The sequence below is a fragment of the Moschus berezovskii genome, chromosome 11 (assembly GCF_049115385.1).
Source record: "Moschus berezovskii isolate FMDL1 chromosome 11, NW_MosBer_1.0, whole genome shotgun sequence".
NCBI lineage: Eukaryota > Metazoa > Chordata > Mammalia > Artiodactyla > Moschidae > Moschus > Moschus berezovskii.
This window is the reverse complement of record NC_142470.1, coordinates 60,068,783-60,087,486: the sequence shown is the minus strand read 5'-3', so window position 1 is coordinate 60,087,486 and position 18,704 is coordinate 60,068,783. Positions and strand designations below refer to the sequence as shown.

The 18,704-nt window shown below is 42.3% G+C and overlaps 1 protein-coding gene across 2 annotated transcripts in view; it reads left to right on the top strand.

Annotated features, from left to right (window-relative positions):
* EIF2AK3 (eukaryotic translation initiation factor 2 alpha kinase 3) overlaps positions 1–18,704 on the top strand; it is an 84,564-nt gene that overhangs the window by 8,080 nt on the left and 57,780 nt on the right. For both annotated transcript variants that reach the window (XM_055399617.2, XM_055399616.2), the window contains exon 2: positions 8,694–8,823. In XM_055399617.2, coding sequence (XP_055255592.2) covers positions 8,694–8,823 — 130 coding nt within the window. The remainder of the gene's footprint in view (positions 1–8,693; positions 8,824–18,704) is intronic.

Here is an 18,704-nt window from a genome sequence, read left to right as displayed (position 1 = left end):
TTCTCAGCTCCTTTTTTGTTTTATGTGAGTAGTAGTATCTGCCCCAGCAAAATTTATTCATCCAACGAACATTTACTGCATCTTACTAGGAGCTCCACAATATTGGGTGCTGGGGATGGATACATGGACTGTCCGTGAGGCCAGACCTGAGAGGGAGCTACATGTGTTAAAGAATTAACTGTGCTGAAATGGATGATAATCACATAAGAGGAGTTTGAGAGCAATGAGAATGAAGACGTCAAGTGAGCGAGCCCTTGAACATGAAGTGTCAAGGAAGGTCTCGGCTGCTGGGATGATGTGAGCACAGGCTCAAAGCTGTGGTTGCCAAACCAAGGTTCCAGGACCCTTATGTATTTGCTTGTGGGGAAGCCAGGAGATTGGTTCTATGTTTTCCAAATAACCTAAGGGAAATTGGCCATTCATTGAGGAGAAGGCTAATTAAAAAGTCAAGTTTTCTTGGTTTTGCAGTGGAACTAAATACCAGACTTAACTAGTAATATTAGCTCTTTCTTTCCAGAAGTCTTGAATATTTTGATTAGTACTTAAATAGTTTCTCTAAAGATAGGAAAATTCATTAGAAGTGATATTTGGGGGACATACGAAATCATTTAAGACATGAGACAACAAAAAAATAAAGGAAAAAAAAAGACATGAGACAAGAGCCAAGTTAACAGAGGAACTTCGTTCAGAGTTAGAAACCTAGGTTATGCCAGATTATGTGTTATACCAAGTAGTGTGGCCTTTATTCATTGGACACAGGGAGCTTTGGAAGTTGATCAGATCTCAATTATAGAAACAAAACTGTCAGAAGAGTAGAGGAGGGAAGAAACCAGAGGCTGGAAGTATTTTTTGTTTGTTTGTTTTGGGGTTTGTTTTCTGTTAATTTTTTTTGTTTGTTTGTTTGTTTTTGTGTAGGCTGGATGTCTTTTTAAGATGTTCTAATGTTATAGAACAAGGGCAGTGGGACTGAAGAAGAATGAAAAGATTTAAAGGAAGCTTGAAAAACAGATCAAGAGTACATGACTGTTGTTGAATTGCAGGGGGTGAGGGAGGAGGCAGGTTTCATTTCTGATAATAGATGTTCAGTGATAGAGGGGATGCAGAAAGCCTGGGGAGAGAAGGGAAGCTTTCTGAACACATTGTGGTGATGCCCTGCTGAAAATGCTGAACTGGGGTTGGGAGAGGGATGAACTGTAAATACTACATTAGTTTAGGGAGCTGTCAGATTACACATACAGCAAGTGATGGACTTTGGATAAAACTAAAACTCCTCGGCCTACTTTTTGGAGATTGAAAGCTGTCAGGATGGCAGGTGAGGATGGGGGCAAGGACTGGTCTAGAATGGGAGATAGCCAGTGTTCCAACTAAGGACTTCCCTGGTGGCTCAATGGTAGAGAATCCACCTGTTGATGCAGGAGACATAGGAGACACAGGTTCAAATCCTGGGTTGGAAAGATTCCCTGGAGGAGGGCATGGCAACTCACTCTAGTATTCTTGCCTGAGAAGTCCCATGGACAATGGAGCCTGGTGGGCTACAGTCCATAGGGTTGTAAAGAGTTGGACATGATTGAGTGACTGAGCACACACACTGTGTTCCAGCTACCACTGGAGGGACAAACCTGATGAGGGGAGGAGACCTGGCCATCAGGACAAGATCATTGCAAACCTTTCTTGAAAGGAGCTTTGAAGAATCATGCTATGAATGAGAGAACAGTGCTTGCTGTTGAATCATCCAAACAAATGACTTTGTAAACCAAAGCAGCCTATAAGTGAGAGAAATTTCTAGAGTTTGCTGATAGCGTTGATCAGTAGGCCATCTTCATCCAGGTAATAGATTTTTTTTTTTTTTTTTACTCCCAGGCAATCGCCCTTTGAGGTAAGTCACTCTTTGCCAGACTGGTCTTATCTTGAGACTCACCTCAGGTACTTGTTAAGCAAAGTACCTGTTAAGTACCTTGTTAAGGGGTTTCACCATCTCTGAAACCCCTCTGCAGAGGGAACCTCTGAACCTTCACTGGTTTTTAACAAGCACTCCAGATTATTTTGGTAATCAGGTCAATTTGAGTTATGCTGAGCTGGGTGAAATCATCCTGTTTTATCCATGAAAAAGCAATTTGAATGGAGCCATGAGCAGAACAACAGCAGGGCCGTGGGGATGGGCGCACAGGGTTGACTTCAAAGCTCTGATTCTTTCCACTGGAAATGCTGTCTGTGTAGTTCTTTTGATTTTTAAATAAGTTAAAGAGTTTTTCATCTCGTTCATAGAAACTGCCAAATAGAGTGGATCATGGGGAGATAAATGGCCTTAGATTCTCCCTGTTTTTTTTTTTTTGAGGAAAGGAGAGGCCTTGATGTTTGTTCTAAGTGCTGCATCTTACTTTGACCTCTGGTGGTTCTGCATTCAGCTGGAGGACTGTTTTTCAGCACTGTCTGTCTCCTTCATGTGTCTCTCAACCATTTCATTTCAGAGCATCTCTCTCCAAGAATGTGATAAGATGTAACTGTCTCAACTGTTAAGTATCTCTTTGCCCTCTAGCTTACTTATTTCCAGCAGCAGCAGAAGGGAAAGCCCTCTTCCAGTGATGTGCTTAAGTCAGAGCCCATAAATTATAGCAGTGGGGATAATGAATTTTTTTTTTTTTTGACACCTGACATGGGCTTCCCAGGTGGCTCAAGTGGTAAAGAATCCACTTGCCAGTACAGGAGATGCAGGAGGCACAGGTTCGATCCCTGGGTCAGGAAGATCCTCTGGAGAAGGAAATGGCAACCCATTCCAGTATTTTTGCCTGGGAAATCCCATGGATAGAGGAGCCTGGTGGGCTACGTTCATGGGGTCGCAAAGAGTTGGACATGCCTGAGCATGCAAGAAGAATTGACAGGGTTTGTTGTGGGAATTTTTGTTATTTCCATTAAGAGGAGTTAAAAAGAATTAAGGATATGCCATTAAAATCTTAAGAACCAGATTATACTAAATATCAATGGCCATTTAAGAGCGTGATGTACTTAATTGTTCCTGCCTGCATGTTTTTCTTTCTTTCACTTATTGCTTGAATTCATACATACCCTCTAGATACAATTCATCATCTGAAAATATCTTGTTTATTTTAAAAAGCAGAATCTTTGCATAAGACATGTGTCTTTTTAAACACAGTGATTTTTTTCTTGGCTGTTTTGTCTTCGTTGCTGCTTGGGCTTTTCCCTAGTTGTGGTGAGCAGGGGGTTGCTCTCCATTTGCAGTGCTTTGGACTCTCATTGTGGTGGCTTCTCTTCTTGTGGAGTACAGGCTCTAGGCATGCGGCCTTCAGTACTTGTGGCACACAGGCTCAGTAGCTATGGCTTGCAGGCTCTAGAGCGTGGACTCAGTAGTTATGACATGTGGGCTTAGTTGCTCTGCGGCATCTGGGTTCTTCCCAGACCAGAGATTGAACCCATACAGCAAAGTGACTCAATTGTAAGTATATAATATACCTCAATTATATATATATGTGTATATTATTTTTCATATTCTTTTCTATGGTGGTTGGTCAGGTATGAATTTTTTATACCTTTCATTGTGATATAATTTTTCGGCTTACTTTATTCTTTTTCTCCAACTCCCAGTAGATCTCTTTAGAATGCAAGATAATGTGTGGGGAAGGAAGTCCAGTTGTTCCTTTTCTTTTGGTTTGTTATTTAAAATTACTAGTTTGTAGTATGGCAAAAATCTTTATTTTCATAAATTAGGCTAAGAGTTATTACTTGAAAAATTCAAAGTGAGAATTAGTGTATAGATAGGGAACTAAATTAAATTAACACTTTTATTCACTTGATAAATTTTTTCATTTGCTAAATGGGTAAGTTCTCTGAAAGGTTTCAGAGGAGTTTACTTGAACTGGCTTGTCTTATTTCCTTTGAAAGGTTTCAAAGGAGATTACTTGAACTGGTTTGTCTTGGTCAACTTGTAGCTTTACTTTGAATTTCTGTATATCATATATGAAGCAGAATAGATAAAAGTAGCATTTTATATAATCCAAACCAGGAACATAACTGTCTATGCTTGGAATTTGTATCATCTTTGAGAAGTAGACAAATATACCTAACCAATTCCTAGACTGTTCAACACATCTTTTCATTCTGCAAATATTGAGAACTTGTCCTGTATCTGGGGTGTATATTCCAGGATGCGAAGAACAGCAGGTACAAAGACCCTGAGGGAAAATTACACACGATGTGTTTGAGGAATTGGAGGAATCAGTCTGGTGATATTGATGTTAGGTATGTGAGCACTGAGAAGCCTGTTACACAGTCTGAATCTGGCAGGCAGTTAGATATGTATGCCCAGAGTTCAAGGAAGGGGCCTGGAACCAGAAATATACATTTGGAAGTTGCAAATGTATGTCGTTATTGTTGTTGCTGTTGCTGCTAGGTCGCTTCAGTCGTGTCCGACTCTGTGCTACCCCATAGATGGCAGCCCACCAGTCTCCTTTGTCCCTGGGATTCTCCAGGCAAGAATACTGGAATGGGTTGCCATTTCCTTCTCCAGGGGATCTTCTCAACCCAGGGGTCAAACCCACGTCTCCTGCATTGCAGGTGGATTCCTTACTTTCTAAGCCACCAGGAATAGATGATATTTTAATCTAGGAGAGCACTAAAGAAAAGTACATGTAGGTAGAGAATATTTTTGGAGATAGGAGAGATGAGGCGCAACCAGGAAATGAGACTGAGAAAGGAAGCTTAGAATGGAGAAAAAATAATCAGGAGAGAATGGTATCCTGGAAGCTGTGTGAAGGGTGGTTGATGGAGGATAAACCACCAGGTCCTAATGTGTGTGTTATTCACTAAGTGGTGTCCCACTCTTTGCGACCCCATGGACAGGGGCCCTGCAGGCTCCTCTGTTCATGGATGGAATCCTACTGTATACCACAGAGTTGTTCAGTCGCTCAGTCACGTCCGACTCCTTGCAACCCCATGAACTGCAGCAGGCCAGGCTTCTCTGTACTTCACCATCTCCTGGAGCCTGCTCAAACTCATGTCCATTGAGTCGGTGATGCCATCCAACCATCTCATTCTCTGTTTTCCCCTTCTTCTCCTGCCTTCAGTCTTTCCCAGCATCAGGGTCTTTTCCAATGAGTGGCTCTTCACATTCAAGTGGCCAAAGCATTGGAGCTTCAGCATCAGTCCTTTAATGAATATTCAGAACTGATTTCCTTTCAGGTTGACTGGTTTGGTCTCCTTGCAGTCCCAGGGACTCTTGAGAGTCTTCTCCAACACCATAGTTCAAAAGCATCAATTCTATATAGTGCGCAACTTTCTTTATAGTCCAGCTCTCACATCCATACATGACTACTGGAAAAACCATAGCTCTGACCATATGGATCTTTGTTGGCAAAGTAATGTCTGCTTTTTAATATGCTGTCTAGGTTAGTCATAGCTTTTCTTCCAAGGAGCAAGTTTCTTTCAATTTCATGACTGCAGTCACCATCTGCAGTGATTTTGGAGCCCCAAAAAATTGTCACTGTTTCCATTGTTTCCCCATCTATTTGCCATGAAGTGATGGGTCGGACGACTGAGCGACTTCACTTTCACTTTTTACTCTCATGCATTGGAGAAGGAAATGGCAACCCACGCCAGTGTTCTTGCTTGGAGAATCTCAGGGGCGGGGGAGCCTGGTGGGCTGCCGTCTCTGGGGTCACACAGAGTCGGACACGACTGAAGTGACTTAGCAGCAGCAGCAGCAGCAGATGGAACCAGATGCCATGATCTTAGTTTTCTGAATGTTGAGTTTTAAGCCAGCTTTTTCACTCCCCTCTATCACCTTCATCAAGAGACTCTTTAGTTTTTCTTGATGTAACACAGGGAATTACATTCAGTATCCTATAATAAAGCAAAACGAAGAAGAATATGAAAAAGAACATAAATATATGTAACTGAATTATTTTGCTGTATACCAGAAGCTAACACAACACTGTAAATCAGCTACAATATTTTTTTTTTTAAGTGCTAATAGACTAGGGGAAAAAAATGTAGCTGATAGAGAGCAGGAGAAGTGGCTGGTCATGTGCTACTGGATGGTCAAGTGAATGGGATTTGTCAATGTGAAAGGCATGGGTGAGTCCCAAGAGAGCCTTTTCAATGGAGGGGTAGAGGCAAAAACTTGATTAGAAATAAAATAGTTCAGTACAGGAAGAGGGGAGAGGATTTGGAGACTAAGACTACACAACAGCTCTTTCAAGGAGCTTTGTTACAAAGTGGGGCAAACAATGGATTGGAAGCTGGTGCAGGGAGAGTTGATCATTATGTTTAATCTGGTTTGGTTTTTAAGTTGGGAGAAATAGTAGCAGGTTTAATGGCTGGGAGTGGGGAGTGCCGTGTTAGAGGGGAAATAATTGATGGGAAAGCAAGAGGAGAGATTTTGAGGAACAAGTCCTCATATATGCATGGGGAAAGACCTGTTGCCTGAGTGGAAGTGCTAGGAGTACTTCCATTTGCAGTACTAGGAGGCAATGGGGATTTCATGGGTCCAAGTGCTGATACGTAGAGAGATGGGATGGTGGGATCTCTTGATTATTTCTGTTTTCATTAGTAAACACCTGTCTAGGAGGCCTAGTCCCTGAGATGCACGAGCTTGGAAGAAGTAGTGTAGGAAGTTTGAGGACAAAGGCAGAATGAAATAGTTAACCTAAGACAGTGGGAGAGGATAGACTAGGGAACCATATTATGATTGTGGGACATCATTTGTAGCCCTTTTGATGTTGATGGTAAGTGAATAAAAGTGAGACCTGTCAGCATGGTTATGTTGCACAGATGCAAGATGGAGCAAAGGCAGAAAGTTGTGGTTTTTCCCGTGGTCATGTATGGATGTGAGAGTTGGACTGTGAAGAAGGCTGATCGCCGAAGAATTGATGCTTTTGAACTGTGGTGTTGGAGAAGACTCTTGAGAGTCCCTTGGACTGCAAGGAGATCCAACCAGTCCATTCTAGGGGAGATCAATCCTGGGTGTTCATTGGAGGGACTGATGCTAAAGCTGAAACTGCAATACTTTGGCCACCTCATGCGACGAGTTGACTCACTGGAAAAGACTCTGATGCTGGGAAAGGTTGGGGGCGGGAGGAGAAGGGGACGACAGAGAATGAGATGGCTGGATGGCATCACCGACTCTATGGACATGAGTTTGGGTGAACTCCGGGAGTTGCTGATGGACAGGGAGGCCTGGTGTGCTGTGATTCATGGGGTCACGGAGAGTTGGACACGACTGAGTGACTGAACTGAACTGAACTTAACTGAGTTTAACTCAGGTTGGAGTTCTGCTAGTCCAGTGTGATGTCTAGGAGAGGAAAAAGGGAGTTGAAGGCATGAGCAGGGAAGTGCTTAAGATGAAAGATGTGAAATTTAAGCTGGATAAGAGGAACTTCACTGGCAGTCTGGTGTTTAAGACTCAGCATTCCCAATGCAGGGGTCCTGGATTCAATCCCTGGCCAGAGAGCTAGATCCCACACTTGGCAGAAAAGATCCCTCATGCGAGAACTAAGACTGGTGCAGTCAAGTAAATAAAAGCTGTCTTGGCTTTAAGAAAAAAACCAAAACCAAAACGAAAAACTGGATAAGGAAAAAGTAAAGGCATAATGGTAGTGAAGTTCAGGGTAACAGTGGTAGGATCAATAGCTAATAGATTCTGGTGGGGTCAGAGAGGTAGAGGAGGTGAGCTGAAAAGAGGAGTTGGTGACTTGGGGTTGGATGCTTAAAATTTCAGTGAGACAGAGAAGCTGTGATAGGTAATGACAGGGTCTTAGGGTCTGATCATGGGAGTGACTGAGGCAAGGTAGACAGATCATGAAAACCTACAGAATGTGTTAATAGTGACAATGAACCAGGAGCCCAAAATTCCCAAGGAGTGGAGCCAGCGACCCAAAGATCCAAAGACAATTATGGGTAATGGATGGAATGATTTGATCCTGAGGGTTTTTAGAGAGGAAGGAAAGAAAATAGTCTAGAAATGGTAGCATAGTACGAGGACTACTCTTACCCCATCTCTGGACCTGGTGAGGGTGATGGAGAAAAAAAATTCTCATAGCTCCTGAAGGAGTGTCCTCAGGTTTCTTTTAGAGCAAGAAGGTGAGTGGACGTTCAGGGGAGGCTGTTTTAGGGTGAAGGCTTCAAGAGTTGGGGAGATACAAGAGTAAAGGACAGAACAGGGTATGTTGAGTTCCAGGTGGGGATTAGAGTGTGGGGATGAGGAGTGACCTTGGACTCTGGGGCTTTTCGTAAGTGGCACAAGCAGATAAAGGGCATAGTGCAGTTGTCTTGGAGGGCTCAAGACAAGGTGGAAAGACTCCAAGTGTCATGGGGTTGTACCCCTGCTCCCTGCCCTTACAGATAGAAGCCTGGGGAGAGGCTGGTTTATTTCTTTCATTCTTTATTGGCTGCACTGGGTCTTTGTTGCTGCTCTTTGACTTTTCTCTCGTTGTGGTGTGTTGACTTCTTGTGGTGGCTTCTCTTGTTGTGGAGCACAGACTCTGGAGCTTGTGGCACACGGACTTACTTGCACCGTGGCGTGTGGGATCTTCCTGGACCAGAGATCAAACCCGTGTCCCCTGCACGGGCAGTTGGTTTCTTATCCACTGGACCACCAGGGAAGTCTGGGAGAGGCTGGTTTCTTTTGAGTGTATGTCTTTGGTATCTTTTTAACTCTGTCCTTTTCATTTTGAATTTTACAGATCATTAGTGATCATCAGCACTTTAGATGGCCGAATCGCTGCCTTGGATCCTGAGAATCATGGGAAAAAGCAGTGGGATTTGGACGTGGGGTCTGGTTCCTTGGTGTCATCCAGCCTTAGCAAACCAGAGGTGAGAATTTTCTGTTATGTGTTGACAGGGAAACTTAGTTAAAATGAGCACTTGTTGCTATTACTAGTAGATATTTGCTTATAGGACTGGGGCTCAGGAGCTGATCACCTAGGTGTGGGGGGTGTCTGTCTCTAGCAAGCTGTGTCCCCTGGAGGCATTTGCTCAGCTCTTCTTTCCCTCAGTTCCCCCTTCTGTAAAATGAGGTGGATGATGTCACCTGCTTCTTAGGATTGTTTGGGGCCTGAAATGAGTTAATCGTATAAATGAGTATTTGAGGATACTATCTGCTGTAACAATAAAGGTCATTATCTGAGCTGTAACATGATCATAATTTCTTCTTCCTAACATCATCATCATCACTATCATGAGGTCCCTAGGAATAATAAAACAAACGTAAACAACTGTGTTTTAACAGTTGGAAATACATGTTGCAAAACCCCATAAATTATTCCCTATGTGTTCCCTCAGTTGTCCATCCTAATTTTAAATATAATTCATCTGAAATTTTCTTGGAGTGTAATTTTAGACAAATTGGATTATTTGCAGTTAGTTGCTTTCAAAACTTTTCTGGCACGTGACTCCTGAACTTGCGCAGGTGACTTAGCCCCTCAGAGCTTTATCTGCATCGGTAAAGTCACGACATTGCCTACCTCGATGAGAGGAGCAGATTAAGGGGATTTAAATCACAGAAATTTATTTTTCTCACCTTTAGTCTAGACTCAGATGAAGTCTCTCTCCTTTTCTGGCACTCTACCCTCTTGTTTAAATCATTTAAAACAGGTCCCTCTTTTGAGTTATGACTGCTGACATAGAAGCGGTCATCTGTTTTCCAGAACATTCTCAGCCTTTTACCTTGTTTTTAGAGGATAATCACTAGGGTACTCTTCCTCCTTCTGCCCCCACCCCCACTCTTTTCTTTTGGCCTCACCTTGTGGGATTGGGATCTTAGTTCCCTGACCATGAATCAAACCCAAGCCCCTTGAAGTGGAAGCATGCAGTCTTAACCACTGGACCACCAGGGAAAGTGTTAGTCTCTCAGTCATGTCTGACTCTGTGTCTTTGTGGACTGTAGCCCCGCCAGGCTCCTCTGTCCGTGGAATTCTCCAGGCAAGAATACTGGAGTGGGTACCCATTCCCTTCTCCAAGGGATCTTCCCCACCCAGGGATTGAACCTGAGTTTCATGCATTGCAGGCAGATTCTTTACCAACTGAGCCACCAGGGCCCCTCTGGAGCACCAGGGAAGTCCCCCCTTTTTTCCCCTTCGTTATCAATCTTTCACTTTCAAAAAGCTTTTAAGCTGGTAACAAGTTTGGGGAAAACCTAGCATGAGGGGCTTGAGAATGACCTGATTAGTGGTGATGGAATATTAGGATGGAAAGACTGCTATCAGTGACCCCGCTGCTTTCTAGAAAATCCAGGTTGAATTGTGTTCTGGAGCACCCAGGCAGATACTTGGGAGATGGCACTGCCCAACCTCCGCACTTGCTGTGTGCTAAGCCTTGAATAGACTTTCAGAGCGCCTGCTGCTTATCCAGCAGTATGCTGAAAACATCTGTTGAGAATCGTGAACTTGTGTGTTGTGAATTATTAATATAAAAGCACTTTGATTATAAGTTAAGTTACAAATTTTGAATCAGGAGCGATAGTCAAATGAATTACTACCCAGACTGAAGAGTCATTTATTTGTGTCCTAATGGGATAATGCTTGGGCATGCACATTTTGCTTTATTTTCAAACTAGACGTAAAAGATGATGAGCAAAATCAGAAGACTGTATGCGGTTTACACCTGAGGTAACATTCTGGTGTGTTGTAGTGGTGTAAAGCATGTGTGCTTTTACAAACTAAAATACGCATACTGACAAAAAGAGAAATTGCACGTTATGACAAATACCTGTGATAACCTGAGTGCCATTGAGTGTGTTTAAATTATAAGCAGCTGGTCAACCTTGAAGCTTTTCTTACTGTAGCAGTTATATTAGCTGTTTTTTAAACTACAATTCAATTTTTTCACTGTCCCTATCATTTTCTGTGGTTTATTAGGGCTCCCTTATTTTTTGTTTTGAAGTTTATTTTAATTGGGGGATAATTAGTTTACATTAGTCTCATGGGTTTTGCATACATCAGTAGGAATTAACCATAGGTGTACATGTGTCCCCTCCATCCTGAACCCCACTCCCACCTCCCTCCCCACCACACCCTCCAGGTTGTCACAGAGCACTGGTTCTGGGCGCCCTGCTTCAAATATCAGACTTGCACTGGTTATGGGACTCTCTTGTTTTAAATGTCCTGTTTCTAGTTTAATTGAAGACAACTTGATTTTCCTGTATGCTTTCTGCCTTCAACATGTTGCATTGTTGTTTTGGTTGAGCTATATGAAGAAGAAAATCCACAGGTAGTTGCAAAAAGGGAGTATTTTAGTAGCCTTTTCAGATAATTGTGATCATTCTTTTTTGGTTCTACACAAGAACAGGTGAAAGTTTCTGGAAGGTTAGTTGCCCTGTGGAATCTGAAATCATATCAAGGAGCAGTTGTACTCTGTTCCAGTAACATCCATTGGCCTGTCTTGCTTTTTATTCATGCATGACCTTTTAACATCGTTGGGAAAATACTGATTCATTGAGTTACAGAGGTCTTCCAAATGTTGACATATTTCCTTGTAGAATGTTTTGTAAAGTCAAACTTTTTATTTTCCCCACCAATCTCATGAGAAAATCCTTTAAGTACTGGGAAGCTCACATGGGAAGATACAGCTTTTACAAGATTCTAATTTTCACTTGCCAACTTAGATTTGATCATTCAGTTCAGTTCATTCGCTCAGTCGTGACCGACTCTCTGCGACCCCATGAATCACAGCACGCCAGGCCTCCCTGTCTATCACCAATTCCCAGAGTTCATTCAAACTCATGTCCATCGAGTCGGTGATGCCATCCAGCCATCTCATTCTCTGTCGTCCCCTTCTCCTCCCGCCCCCAACCCTACCCAGCATCAGAGTCTTTTCCAGTGAGTCAACTCTTCGCATGAGGTGGCCAAAGTAGATTTGATCATTAACATAGTCAATTGTTTTCCTCAAAGTAAGAAGTTCATTTTGTTTATTTTTGAGAAAATGTCTGCCAGATACCCAGGTCTCATAATCATAGTGTTTCAGTTTTTCAAGTAAAAATGGAGCTTTGTGATCAGTGCTGCTAGTTCAGCTCAAAACTCAGTCTCACAAGTGCTTTTTCTTAAAACATGCTTCCATTTGTGGCTGGGGTCCTTAATGTATACCTCCTGGTTGGTTAGGCAGAATAGTAGAAAGGCATGTATTTGGGTCACAACTTGATGAAATTAATTTTTATTGTTTCATCAGTTCAGTTCAGTTCAGTTGCTCAGTTGTGTCCGACTCTTAGCGACCCCATGAATCACAGCACGCCAGGCCTCCCTGTCTGTCACCAACTCCCAGAGTTCACTCAAACTCATGTCCACAGAGTCGGTGATGCTATCCAGCCATCTCATTCTCTGTTGTCCCCTTCTCCTCCCACCCCCAACCTTTCCCAGCATCAGAGTCTTTTCCAGTGAGTCAACTCGTCGCATGAGGTGGCCAAACTATTGCAGTTTCAGCTTTAGCATCAGTCCTTCCAATGAACACCCAGGATTGATCTCCTTTAGAATGGACTGGTTGGATCTCCTTGCAGTCCAAGGGACTCTCAAGAGTCTTCTCCAACACCACAGTTCAAAAGCATCAATTCTTCGGCGATCAGCTTTCTTCACAGTCCAACTCTCACATCCATACATGACCACGGGAAAAACCATAGCCTTGACTAGACGGACCTTGGTTGGCAAAGTAATGTCTCTGCTTTTCAATATGCTATCTAAGTTGGTCATAACTTTCCTTCCAAGGAGTAAGCGTCTTTTAATTTCATGGCTGCAATCAGCATCTGCAGTGATCTTGGAGCCCAAAAAAATAAAGTCTGACACTGTTCCACTGTTTCCCCATCTGTTTCCCATGAAGTGATGGGACCAGATGCCATGATCTTTGTTTTCTGAATGTTGAGCTTCAAGCCAACCTTTTCACTCTCCTCTTTTACTTTCATCAAGAGGCTTTTGAGTTCCTCTTCACTTTCTGCCAAAAGGGTGGTGTCATCTGCATATCTGAGGTTATTGATATTTCTCCCGGCAATCTTGATTCCAGCTTGTGCTTCTTCCAGCCCAGCGTTCCTCATGATGTACTCTGCATATAAGTGAAATAAACAGGGTGACAATATACAACCTTAACGTACTCCTTTTCCTATTTGGAACCAGTCTGTTGTTCCATGTCCAGTTCTAACTGTTGCTTCCTGACCTGCATACAGGTTTCTCAGGAGGCAGGTCAGGTGGTCTGGTATTCCCATCTCTTTCAGAATTTTCCAAAGTTTATTGTGATCCACACAATCAAAGGCTTTGGCATAGTCAATGAAGCAGAAATAGATGTTTTTCTGGAATTCTCTTGCTTTCTCCATGATCCAGCGGATGTTGCATCAGAACACTCTTTTTTAAAGAAATTTATTTTTAACTGGAAGATAATTGCTTTACAATGTTGCAATGGTTTCTGCCGTACATCAACATGAATCAGCCACAGGCATACATATGTCCCCTCCCTCTTGAACATCCTTCCCACCTCCCTCCCCATCCCACTCGTCGAAGTTGTCACAGAGCATCGGATTTGAGCTCCCTGCATCATACAGCAAATTCCCACTGACTATCTCTTGAAACTGCAATACTTTGGCCACCTCATGCGACGAGTTGACTCACTGGAAAAGACTCTGATGCTGGGAAAGGTTGGGGGTGGGAGGAGAAGGGGACGACCGAGAATGAGATGGCTGGATGGCATCACCGACTCTGTGGACATGAGTTTGAGTGAACTCCGGGAGTTGGTGATGGACAGGGAGGCCTGGCGTGCTGTGATTCATGGGGTCGCAGAGAGTCGGACACGACTGAGCGACTGAACTGAACTGAACTGAATGTGTATGTCTCAGTATTGCTCTCTCAACTCGTCCCACCCTCTCCTTCCTCCACTTTGTTCATAAGTCTGTTCTCTATGCCTGCATCTCCATTGATGCCCTGCAAATAGGTTCATCAGTATCGTCTTTCTAGATTCTGCATTAATATATAGTATTTGTTTTCTCTTTCTGACTTACTTCACTCTGTATATAGGCTCCAGTTTCATCCACCTCATGAGAACTGACTCAGATGTGTTCCTTTTTATGGCCGAGTAATATTGCATTGTATATATATATAGCACAACTTCTTTATCCATTCATCTTTCGGTGAGCATCTAGGCTGCTTCCGTGTCCTAGCTATTGTAAAGAGTCCTGCAGTGAATGTTGGGGTATCATCAGAACATTCTTGAGTGAAACTTTTTTCCTTCTGTTTTGTCACAAGTGTGTGACAAGTGAAGATTCCAGGACTACAAACTTGGTGGTAGATTCAGGCTAAAGCACCAGTTTTAGTTACTGTTGCTTCTACACCGTGAATGCAAATATCACCCCAGGGAAAGGCAAGTAGCACCACCTTCTTATGAAAGCTGCTTGACCATCTGCACTTGAGACAGAATCCACAGACCATGCTTTGAGACCAACTGATCTAGTATATAATAGAAATATTAGGAGAGTATTGGTAAGGTTATAAACATTAACAAGGAGAGAGAACTGTATTGCGAGCTTGGGTCACCTGTTATTCAGCAAGGTGTGTGTCGCTTATCATCTGGAAGTTATGTTCAGAAACTGGACAACACACCACCAAAAGAGGAACAAAAACTGCTATTTGAAATGCCCCAGATTGGATACATAGCGTGACAATACCCTTCTGAATGCATCTGATAGACTATTTTATGACAGTCCTTAGCTTTTAGGGAGAAAAATTAATTTTCTCTGTCTTAAGCTCAGCATTTGCTAGGGCAGGTAGTGTAGAGAGAAGGACTGGGTAGAACCCAGCAGGCAGAAGGAACTGGTGGGGAGATGTAACAGGAGCCACCCAGGTGACAGTAAGTGTCCATTTGTTGACTCCTCTATTAGAATGTCAGTTTCTCCATACTTTCATCAGGAGTGGTATGAAGATGAAACAGATTAAACCCGGAAGACCAGAGAAGCTGTATTCTCTATGCAGTGATTATTTTTATCTTTTTGCTATTGATTTATTTATTTTTGACTGCCCTGGGTCTTCATTGCTTTGTGGACTTTCTCTGGTTGTGGTGCACGGGCTTCTCACTGCAGGGACTTCTCTTACTGCAGAGCCCAGGCTCTCGGCACGCGGGATTCAGTAGTTGCAGCATGTGGGCCCTATAGTGCAGGCTTAGTAGTTGTGGTGCATGGGCTCAACTGCCTGATGACACATAGAAACCTCCTGGACCAAGGACCAAACCCGTGTCCCCTGCATTGGCAGGCAGATTCTTGACAACTGGACCACGAGGAAAGTCCTCTCTGCAGTGATTGTTAAAGTGACTGGTTGATCTTATGCTTCCCAGGTGACGCAGTGGTAAAGAAACTTTAAAGTTATTAGTGCTAGAGGAATTGGTTGTGAGTCACATGTACTTTTGCTTGAATAATAAAGTAAGAGCATCACAGGACCTTTGTAGTCTGTGTGGTGTGGTGTACGCACCCGGATTCAGGGGCTAGTTCTAGTCGATATGCTGCTGTTAACTGGCTGTGTGACTTGGCTAAATTATTTCGGTTGTTGCTGTTGTTCAGTCACTCAGTCTTGTCTGACTGTGGCCCCGTGGACTGCAGCGCGCCAGGCTTCCCTGTCCTTCACCATCTCCCAGAGCTTGCACAAACTCATGTTCTTTATTTCAGGAGAGCTTTAATTTCCTTCTCTGTAAAATGATGGATAGGACTAAATTTCTAAAGATTGTCCTAGCCTCAGGGCTCAGGTACCATCAAATACATGAAACACCATTATAAATTATCTAGAGGATTTTGACTTCCCTTTTTAGTACCTTTAAGCATTCTTTTAAAAATAGCACCAATTCATGATCATTAGGTACATATCTCGTGGCCTCTCAACCTGCTCTGATGATGCCCTTAACCTTTTCTGACTCAAAAGGCATATAAAATAGCTTATTATGTTGCTTTAGTCATGTTTCAATTATATTAAGGAAAAAAAAATAAGTTCCCAGAGGATAACAGAGATTGACATTTCCATTAAAAACAGGGGTTTCACATTATTTTTAGGATGAATTGTAAGCTGCAGGAAGGTTGAGTTGCCTTGGGACAGAGATCTGATTTGCCACTCTTTCCTCTTGACTAGGTATTTATAAACTTCCTCAAAAGAATAGTGATATAAACCAAGCCAAAACTGTGTGTGTGTCTGTGTCTGTGTGTCAGAATGAATGATGAACCTAAAGTTTACTCTGTTAGCTTTAGCAGATGTGCTCCTAGGTTCTATATCTAATACTTTCTTTAAAAATTATTTATTTTTAATTGGTGGATAATTGCTTTATAATATTGTACTGATTTCTGCCATATATCGACATGCATCAGCCATAAGTATACGTATGTTCCCTCCCTCCTGAACCTCCCTTCCACCTCCTATCCCAACCCACCCTTCTAGGCTGTCACAGAGCCACAGTTTGAGTTCCCTGAGTCATATAGCAAGTTCCCACTGGTTATCTATTTAAATCTAATACTTTTGACAGTAGTTAAGAATTTTGTTTTCAGTTTTCAGAAGGACCACCTGAAATCCAATTTGCTTTTCTCTAGTGATTTATATTCAGAGTCAAAGCACTCAGGAGATTTGGCCATGGTTCTTCACTGATGGTTTTAAAATTTTGTTCTGTGACATCAGTTCATTTCAGTTCAGACACTCAGTTGTATCTGACTGTTTGCGACCCCATGAACCGCAGCACATCAGGCCTCCCTGTCCATCACCAGCTCCTGAAGTTTACCCAAACTTATGTCCATTGAGTTGGTGATGCCATCCAACCATCTCATTCTCTGTCATCCCCTTCTCCTCCTGCCCTCAATCCTTCCCAGCATTAGGGTCTTTTCAAATGAGTCAGTTTTTGCATGAGGTGGCCAAAGTATTAGAGTTTCAGCTTCAACATCTGCCCTTCCAATGAACACTTAGGACTGATCTCCTTTAGGATGGACTGGTTGGATCTCCTTAGCATGGTTTTTTTTTAATTTATTTATTTAAATTGGAGGCTGATTACTTTAGAATATTGCAGTGGTTTTTTTCATACATCGACATGAATCAGCCATGGGTATACATAGTTCCCCATCCTGAACCCTCCTCCCACCTCCCTCCCCATCCCATCCCATCCCTCAGGGTCATGCCAGTACACCAGCCCTGAGCACCCTGTCTCATGCAATGAACCTGGACTGGCAATCTGTTTCACATATGATAATATACATGTTTCAATGCTATTCTCTCAAATCATCCCACCCTTGCCTTCTCCCACAGAGTCCAAAAGACTGTTCTTTACATCTGTGTCTCTTTTGCTGTCTCGCATGTAGGGTCATCGTACCATCTTTCTAAATTCCATGTATATGCATTAGTATACTGTATTGGTGTTTTTCATTCTGACTTACTTCACTGTGTATAATAGACTCCAGTTTCATCCACCTCATTAGAACTGATTCAAATGCATTCTTTTTAATGGCCAAGTAATATTCTATTGTGTATATGTACCACAGCTTTCTTATCCATTCGTCTGCTAATGGGCATCTAGGTTGCTTCCATGTCCTGGCTGTTGTAAACAGTAGCTTGGTTTTTCTTTGGGGTCTCTGGATGGCGTTAGGATCACAGTTCACCAAATCTAAGTAGACATCAGATTCTTGAACTATCTGCTTACTTCTCTATGTTTTGAAACACACACATAAATACAAAGACCTTCCTTATCTGTATTTAGAATGCATATTATAACTGTGTATATATAGCTAGTCTGTCCTTAGATAATATCTTTACCTTTTCTTTATTTAGAGATACCATATTTGTTTTTTTGTTTCATTTTTCTGTTAAAATGTCCTCTCCTTTTTTCCTCTTAAAAGGAACAAACAATTCTATTATAAGTCTATACTTAGAGTTTGGGGTTTTGTTTTATTTTATTTTAGGCATGTTTCTCCCCAAGGGACACACTGCCTTTTGGTTTCAGACAGGTGCAGAAACAACTATAATCCGAGAGCCTTCCAGCCTCCTTCCTGCCCTGCATCAGACTGCATTTGTTAAGACGGGCCTTCAAGAGGCTGAGGGTTGGTGGAGGGAGCCTTTGAAAAAGAGTACATTTTTAATGGTTACTTGATTTGTTCATAAAGGGTCCATCAGTAGACCGTTTTGAGCATTGCTTTATTAAAAGAGGCTCTGTAATCTCTTTTAAAGATTCTCTAATTTATACTGAAAGATGTCTGATCATTTGGCAGTTCTTCATTTGTACATAAATTAGCACAATGTGAGTCTTAGATTAGCACCGTCTCAGATGGTGGTTTATTTGGAAAAGTCACTGTCAGTCACGGAGCAAGCCAATATTTAAATAATTGCTTAGGTTAATTGCTTTTCTTTTAATTATAGAAGTGAAACAGTGCTTTGATATAATTTTGTCTTTTTCACCCCTTAGCGTGGCTGAAAGCAGTGCTGTGAACTAAATCAATTTATTCCAGCATGCATGTTGTCAAATGAGAAATTGACTCTGTTTTGTAGGAAACTGACTCCTTGTGCATATTGTTTATCTACTTTATGGATGTTTATCAATCTGAGTGAAGGCAGAGGTAGTTACTAAACTCTATTTTTCACCTTGAATGCCAAAAGTATACTTAAGCAGTTAAGCTAGTAGTTTTCCTTGAGGTATTTTGTTTTATAGGTTGAGTATAGGTTAAGGAAAGAAAGGATGAAAAAATGATTATCTACTTGGTATCTCACTGCTCTTGGGCA